Source organism: Drosophila mojavensis, unplaced genomic scaffold (assembly GCF_018153725.1).
Source record: "Drosophila mojavensis isolate 15081-1352.22 unplaced genomic scaffold, ASM1815372v1 contig_136, whole genome shotgun sequence".
NCBI lineage: Eukaryota > Metazoa > Arthropoda > Insecta > Diptera > Drosophilidae > Drosophila > Drosophila mojavensis.
The window spans coordinates 8,967,916-8,976,978 of record NW_025318667.1 but is presented as its reverse complement, the minus strand read 5'-3'; the positions used below and the strand labels follow the sequence as shown (position 1 = coordinate 8,976,978).

General features: G+C 42.6%; 1 protein-coding gene across 1 annotated transcript; it reads left to right on the top strand.

Moving 5' to 3' along the window:
• The first annotated feature begins 306 nt into the window (after nt 1-306).
• On the top strand, nt 307-8,496 carry LOC6585025 (probable serine/threonine-protein kinase yakA). Its single transcript, XM_044011537.1, is given in 6 exon segments — nt 307-2,079; nt 2,236-2,334; nt 2,337-2,405; nt 3,487-4,429; nt 4,516-5,531; nt 7,253-8,496. Coding segments are annotated over 6 exon segments (3,996 nt in total). The 5' UTR covers nt 307-1,277; the 3' UTR covers nt 8,320-8,496.
• Nucleotides 8,497-9,063: the final 567 nt, after the last annotated feature.

The window sequence follows — 9,063 nt, the reverse complement described above, 5'->3', positions numbered from 1 at the left end:
AATTAAGTTTTTGTTGTTTTTGTTCACGCGCGCGTATTTGCGTTTGTGTGCGTGCGTGCGTCCGTGCGTGTGAGTGTGCCAGTCAGCCAGCGAGTGTGCTTGTGTGTGTGTGTGAACAAGAGGCGAGAGTGAGAGTGTGAGTGCAAGTGAGGCAGGCAAACAGGCAGGAAGGGACCTAAAGTATTTTGTAAAACGCATTTACTAATTAAATACAAATACAAAAAGTGAATATATATATATACATGTGCATACTTATATATACGAATTAACACACATATATACATATGTATGTGTATATATATTTAGATGTGAATGTTTGGAATAATTGCACGAGTTAGAAGAGACGGCGAAACAGCTGCACGAGCATTTGATGAATGGCAATTCAAAAAGGAAATCAATAATAATAATAACAATAACAATCAACGCCTTTTAAGTGTCCCACCTCACATCTTCCTCTTCTTCTTCTACTTATAGTTGTTGCTGGTGTTGTTGGAACGTATGCAATGTGTTGTTCTTTTTTTTGTTGTTTTTTTGAATGCAAGTAAAAGAAACAAGAACTAAAAATAATAATAAAAAGAAAAAAAATTAATATAAAAATATCGAGAAATACCAAATAAATGAATAAAATGTGTAAAGCCAACGAATGCGCCTTAGCAGCCGCAGCCGCCGCAGCAGCAGTCGAAGAAGCGCCACACAGCGTCGCAGCAGCAGCCGCCAACGCCGCCAACGCGTGGAAAGCAGCAAAAAGCAACGCATGACCGAACGACGCGGCGACGTTCACAAAAAGCGAAGCAAAGCAAAGCAAAGCGAAACAATTGCTTCAAACTAAAGCGAGAGAAGAGTGCAACAAAAGAGAGCAGCAAAAAAAGAAAGAACAAATCGTATGCAAAACAAAAACACAAAAAGCACACACACGGGAATAATAATAACAATAATAAAAGCAAACACAAAAGCAACAGCAAAGCCGTTAGGCAATAGAGAATAGCCGTAGAAGTAGAAAAACAAAACGAAGTAACGTGCAATAACTAAAACAAAAAAAGAAAAACTCAAGCAAAAGGCAAGCAACGCTAAACGCACACGAAGAACGCACCACAAAAAGGAGCGAGCCAGAGAGCGAGTGACAGCAAAACTTGCGGAAAGGCAGAGAATAAGAAAGGAAAGGAATAGCAAAAGGAAGGCAGGAAAATAGCAACAACAACAGCAGGAGCAGTTGAGCTTTCAGCGTTGTTGTTGTTGGTGTTTGTGCTGTTGTTGTTGTTGGTGGCGTTGGTGTTGCCATGGCCAGCAGCAGCAGCAGCGCAACAAATGCAGTCAGCAGCAACGCAACTGCGCTGCCTTCACTCTTTGCCGGCAGCAACAGCAACAACAACAGCAGCAGCAGCAATAATAATAGCAGCGGCTGCGCTGCCGCCGTCAACGTCGCGGCCAAAGATATGGACGGACTGATTGCCATCAATGATAGCGCATTATCGCAACAAATCGAATTTATACTACAAGATGCTCCCATGGAGCAGGATGACGAGCAGCAGCAGCTGCAACTGCAGCAGCAGCTCAATATGGCAGCAGCAGCAGCGACGGCGGCAGCAGCGGCAGCGGCAGCTGCGTCCAAGCTCGACAACCACCCACCGACAACAACAAATGCAACAATAACGACAACAACAACAAACAGCGCTTCCGCCTACATCAACCATAATAGCAGCAGCAACAGCAGCAACAACAACAACAACAGCAACAATCATATAAATAGCCACAACAACAACAGCAGTTTGAGTGTTGAGGATCAGCAGCAATTGTTGCTACAGCAGCATCGTGCACAGCAGCAACAACAACAACAGCAGCAGCAGCAGCAACATCATCTGCTGAATGGCCGTCGCATTATCATTCAATCGACGGGCAACGGCGCCGGTTCCGTGATGGCTGCCAGTGACATCAAGGAGGAGCAGCAAGAGCTCGAGGATGAGCCCGAGGATGAGGAGGAGGAGGAAGAGGAAGATCCAGAGCTTAACGATGAGAATCTGCAGGACATCGAAGAGGAGGCGCAGGCAGCCGAAGCTGATGAGGAGCCGGAAACGGCGACGCATTTGCAGCAACATCACCACCAACATCATCATCATCTTCATAATCAGCAGCAGCAGCAGCAACATCATCTGCATCAGCAGCAGCAGCAGCACCATCATCAACAACAGCAACATCTACAACAGCAGCAGCAGCAGCATCAACAACAACAACAACAACAGCATTTGCAAACGCAAGTCAAGCTGGAGCTGGACGAGCTGCCCGACGAAGATGAGGAGGAGGAGGATGAGGATGAGGATGAGCAAATGCAACAGCAGCAGCCAGCGCAGCAGCAGCAGCAGCAGCAGCAGCAACAACAACAAATTGAGGTAAAAATCATGGAAATGGTTTAATTATTATAATTACTTGAGTAATTAGAATTGAAAGGAGAAGGAAACTTAAGAAATTTGAGAAATTCAAAATAAATAGGGAAAGTTATTTGAAATATTTCTGAGAAATAATGACGTTTGATTGATGGAATTGCAATTACTTGAGTAATTAGAATTAAAAGTAGGGCAACAAAATTAGCACAGCTGATTAATTAATTGAATGCGTAGGGCTACCTATACATCATACTTCTCCGGGAAAGTATATTATGATTTCGTATGCCCAAACTAAAAACAGCTTTTCTTTTACTCACTCAATGTACACTTAGTCTAAGCAATTAAAATGTTGAATTTAGTTAAATGAGTTACGATAGTCAATTGGAATGTTAATGCACGCGGAGTTCGAGATCAGCTGTTTTTTTTTTTGTTCTTCATTTTGACTAATTTTACGGAATATGACAAAATGTAAAACTCTCAACTGATTCATAGGAAAAGGTTTAGGCGTAGTTAAGGAATTCGGCTAGACTCATCTAATTGTTGTAGTAAATAGCTTAAAAACAATGAAACGAAGCAATTTATGATTCATGCAGTTGACAATTATTATTTCAATTGCTGAATCAATTGTTTATTTAGTTGGTATAACTATGCTATAACTAAATTTTAAAAGTTAAAAGTGATTAACAATTGTCAAGTTACTTTTTTCATTATTAACTCATTTTCTATTCTATTATGCTATAAAATTGAAAACTAATTAGGCTAGGCAATTCTATTTTCTACTACAAATTTTAATATTATTTCCATTGAATATTCAAAGAGAATATTTACTCAACTAGTTGTCACAATAAGTAATTACAAAAGTAATTAAGAATTAGGTTCAGTTTAGGCAATTTAATTAAGCTGATGAATCAGCAAATGTTTGAGAATTACGTTATGATAATGCTAAACTGCTAATGATTCAACTGGTTCGCAATGACTCAAGTAATTGAAAGTAATTAGCCTGGATTTTGTCATTTAACTATTCGATAATTGTGAACTAATCGACATCTGTGCTTTGCGTCTCTCCATCGACAGTCACTGCAGCAGCAATTGGAGTACTCAACAACGGCCCAGCAGCTGGTGCTGCCAGCGGGCAGCATTGTGAGCACCACGACGCGCGCATTGGCAGTACCGGTGTCGGAGGCGGCGCTGGTGCAGCTGCAGCGGCGTCCCGTCTACATCAGCAATGCGACAATGAGCAGCCTGACGGGCGCCACCTATGTGCGAATGCCGGCAGCTGCTGTCATCAGTCGCAGTCCGATGACGGTGCTCAATGTGGTGCAGCAGACGGGCGGACCCACCGCACAGCTCATACTGCAAACGGCGCAGGCAACGCAGGCGGCGCCACAGCCAACGGCAAATGTTACGGCAGCTGCAGCGTCGTCGCCCAGCAACGAGCAACAGTTGGCGGCGATGGCACTAGCACAACAACAACAACAACAGCAGCAACAACAGCAGCAGCAACAGCAGCAGCAACAGCAGCAACAACAACAGCAACAACAGCAGCAGCAACAACAACAACAACAGCAACAACATCAGTCCATCAAGCCAGCGCCTGCCACTAGCAATGTGGCAACATCAACGACCAGCTATCAGTGCATGGAATGTGTGGAAAAGTTCGATTCGAAGGAGCTCTTCGACATCCATCGCAGCGGGCATGCCAACAACATGAAGTGCGCCATCTGCAACATGGTACTGAAATCGCTGAAGAACTATGAGAAGCACTGTTTACGCTGCAAGCCCTACGAGTGCCAAATCTGCGGCCGTGTTGTACGCTTTCGTCCCAACTTCATAAAGCATATGCGCGTGCATACGGGCCAGCAGTCGGAGCGGCACAAATACAAGTGCGAGGTGTGCCACAAGGAGTTCATGAGCTTTGAGTACTTTAAGGTCCACAAGAAGATCCACAATGAGAACGTAAATCTCACCTGTGAGATTTGTGGCAAGGTGTTTAGCGCGTTGGCCTCGCTGCGCGGCCATTCGAAGCTCCACTCGGGCGTCAAGCTGCACAAGTAAGTGGATGCACAATTATAATTATATAATAACCTTTTAACCATCTCTCTCTCTCTCTCTCTGTCTCTCTCCCATTTTGTTGCAGATGCGACGTGTGTGGCAAGGGCTTTGGCCAGCGCTACAATCTGAAAATTCATGCACGCACGCACACGGGCGACTTTCCCTTTGAGTGCAAGGTGTGCAAGAAGAAGCTGCATACGCAATCGTCGCTGCAGACGCATATGCAGGTGCATTTGCGTGATCAGCCCAAAGGCGGCGCTGCCAGCAGCAGCAGCAGCAGCGGTGGCGGCGGCGGCGGCGGGGGCAGCAACAACAACAATAACAATATTAATAACAATGCTGTGACAGCAGCAACAGCCAATGTTAAGCTGGAACCCGAACTGGAGCAGGCCAGCAGCAGTCTGCAGCAGCAGCAGCAGCAACATCATCTGCAACAGCAACAGCACGAAATGGACCTGGACGATCAGTCCGGGCTGAGCGATGAGGAGACGGAGAGCGCTGTTCACAATTTGACCAATAATCGTTTAACCACCGGCGAGGACTCCTCCAATGAGTCCTCATCGAATGCCTCGCTACAGCAGCCGCACTCCTCAGCCAGCTCAACGCACTCACAGCAGCAGCAACAACAACAACAGCAGCAGCAGCAGCAGCAGCAACATCAACAACAGCAATATATTGTATCCACACCCACGCGCACCATTGTCATTAAAAACTATATGCAACAGCAGCAACAGCAACAGCAGCAGCAACAACAACAGTCGGATAATTCAACCGGCAATGGCAGCTGCTCGAGCGTGCTGCACACACAGGTCATACAGAGCGGTGCAGGCACCAGCAACGGCCATCACATCATCAACGCCACCAGCAATGCCAACAGCAACAGCCATGCGAACAGCAATGGCAACAGCAGCAGCAGCAGCAGCAACAGTAGCAACAACAACGGCAGCAGCAGCACAGCCAGCAGCGGCGGCGTCGGTGGCAGCGGCAATGTTGCAACTGCCGCCAGCAATCTGGCACAGCAACTGTTGCGCAAAACGCCGATCATCCATTCGACGGGCACGCTCAGCTCAGCGCTGGCCAGCGTGGTGCAGCAAACGGGCGGTAAGTAACGAATAGCGAATAAACGGAAGGCAAATCTAGCAGCACTAAAGGATAATTGAATGGGAGAAAGGAGGCAGAGAGACGGCATAAAGAGGAGCGATAATGAGGCGGTCTATCCATATAAACTCAACTGAATAATGCGAAATAATGTACAGGCAGTAAGCTGTAATTAACTGTAACTGTAATTTCGAGGAACAACATGGGAGTTATAGCATTTCATTTGTCATTTAAATTTACGAGTTGAGTTGAATTTGCATAAAAATCCAAAATAGAAGTGAAATGTAGCAAAGGGCAAAATATCTCGCACCAAATGTAAAGATTAACGAGTAAAAGTAAAAGGAAAGGATAAGAATCGAAATATATTTTGCAGAAACATTTATCTTGAGAACTCCAATTTTAAATATATAAGAGTCTCTGAAAATAGTGTGAATGATGCACCGAGAAAACGAGCAAAAAGTAGAGAGTAGAAAATGCAATAAATGGCATGAAACGACCACGAATGGAACGTGAAAATGAAAGCAGTAACAAATATAAAGATGTATATATCTAATATAGCGAGGAAAAAGCAAAACTGTTATACAAAATGTGGGAGAGAAGCTTGTATTTGTTTTGTAATTATTATTTGTTTGAAATCTATTTCTAGTAGAAAATAGATTTAGATATTTGAGAATAATATTTACAGCAATTATATTTGTTGATTTAAAGGAATGTACAATATTTTATATTATATATTTCTATTTCGAGTCTCGATAACTCGTATCCCGCTAAATCGAAAATCGCGATAAATTCAGAAAAAAAAATCGATCCCCTTGAAAGAAAATCGCTCTCGATAATTTGAATTTCTCTGTAAATCGAAAAAAAAATCTGATCCCCTTGCCATTTCGCATTATCGGGATTCTACTGTATTTGATATTTATATTTTATTTTAATGTATATAATATAGTTAATCTCATTTATCATTAATAATTGACAATATTGAGTAAATTCATCTGTTTCATATAAATCACAGTCTATTTTCCGATTATAGAGCTAGAATTTATAATGTCCATAATAATCTATTCTATTCTAGTGAATTATTACTAATCTCCATAATCTACTCCATTGAGACGTATATATAGAATATTTTAAGATTTGTATCAATTTCGTATCGTGTTTCGAGACTTTGTTTGTACCTAGGGAATATCATTGTTGGTCAAAATGTATTACTTGGGAGTACTTATATTATATATAATGTACTATATTGCATATTATATATTATATATTATATATTGCTAACTTGGTAGATAAATTATGTAATTTCTTGGAAAATATGTACAGCTCACTTACTTGTGCCACGGCGCCTCGGTTCATCCAGTCTAGTGCATCCTGAGATATATAATGTTCCAGGCGCCAGATATAACATAATTATCTATAACTATATTATCTATAGCTATGTATGAATTCAAAAATTAGCTAATTGAAAACTCTTCTAAGATTCACAGCTCAAAAATATTTACTGTTAATTCTGCCTTTAAAATAACTCCATATTACGTTTAAGCTATACAAGTTTATTCTTGTTAACATTTGATATACGAGCAAAAGCCAACTAAACTTTTCGCATTTAGCTCATAAAGATCCTGAGCTATATGACGTTTACGATCATAGTTAGCATATATGACTATCGCTAGTTACTATTTGCATAGTTGTCGCTTGACTAATGGCTGCTTTTGTTCTGCTTTCAGTTGGTTCGCCGGCGCAATCGCCGTCATCTTCATCCACATCGTGTTCCTCCACCGTGCTGGTGTCCAAGGCGACGGGGGTGCCCCTGTCTATAGCCTCATCTGCGGCACTGGGCGGCTCCACAATAATACGCAGCACGCGCAATCATCAACAGCAGCAACAGCAACAACAGCAGCAACAGCAACAGCAGCAGCAGGCAACGAGCAATTGTAGCAGCAGCAGCAATGTGCGTGTTGTAGCTGGACAGCAACAGCCGCGTAATAACCACCGAAACCACCACCGACGTCGTCATCTGGCGGATATGGACGATGATGATGATGATGATGATAATAATGAGGAGGATGAGACGAGCGTGCAGTTGCGCACAGCCACCAATGGACATCATCATCATCATCAGCAACAACAACAACAACAACAGCAACAACAGCAGCAGCTAAATCACAATCATAATCACAACCACCAACATCATAATCACCAACAGCCGCATCATCAGCAACAACAGCAGCAGCAGCAGCAACAACAGCAGCAACATCATCATAACCATCAGCATCACAATCATTTTGATGATGATGATGATGATGAGAAATCCTCACCGTCCTTGGCCACAGCGGCCATTATCAAAGTGGAACCGAATCTCTATTCATCCGGCTCTGGCGATAATTCCAACGATATGTTCATCAAAGAGGAAGTGATGTTCGAAGATTCCGCCGCACCGCACTCGCCCCAATCGCCGCCCAGTTCCAAGTTTCGCATATCGAATTTCGAGAATGATTTGGTCGACCATCATGTGGACCTGAGTCATTCGCTGCCGCCATATGGCAATCTGTTCGAACCGCACTCCATACCCGACAGCATACCCGTGCAGCTCTATCCGGACGACGACGATGACTTTCGGCTGGATCACAGCTCGCTGGGCGGCCTGCACAATACGTCGTCCTCGACGACCGACGGCGACTTCATCAAGAAGGAGTGGGTCTATGGCAGCGGCACGAGCAGCTATGCGATGAACGGCAAGTTCGACGATGACAGTGATGCCCTCTGCGATGCGGCCAACTTTATATACAATTGAGTGGAAGCCAATCGGGAGGAGCGAATGTGGAGCAGGGAATGGCAGTGGTTGAGGCGAGTTCACGATGTGGCCATGTCGTGCAGCTGATCCTGATAGGGCAATAAGAGGAGGAGAGGCAGAAGCCGGAATAGAAAGAGAAGGAAGATGTGGAGCAGGAGGAGCAGCAGCTGCAGCAGCTGCAGCAGCAACAATAAAATTCGAAATATTGACGCACATACACACACACACACACACATACACATACACCTTACATGTTTGTGTGCTTGCATACATATACGTATATATATATATATATATAGATATCTGTGTATGTATGTATATATATGTATCTGCCCATTTATCCTTAACGAATATATATATATCTATAGATATGTATATGTATTTAGAGAGAGATTATGTTTTTTTCTTCCTGTATACACCTATATACATAACATATATATATATATGTATATATATATATATATATATATATATATATATATATATATATATATATATATATATAAATATATATGTATATATATATATTTGCTATCTCTGTCGCGCTCGTGATCTTAACGTGATCTTAAACTAAATCAATGTGTAAAACGTATTTGTAACTGTATTTTGTAGTTGTTTCTATATAATTGAAAAAGGAAAAAAAAAAACAAAAACAAAAAAAACTAAAACTAAAACAAAAAAAAAAAAATGAAAAGAAATATGGATAAAGCAGCATATGCTCTGCTATACGATGTACGAGTATAT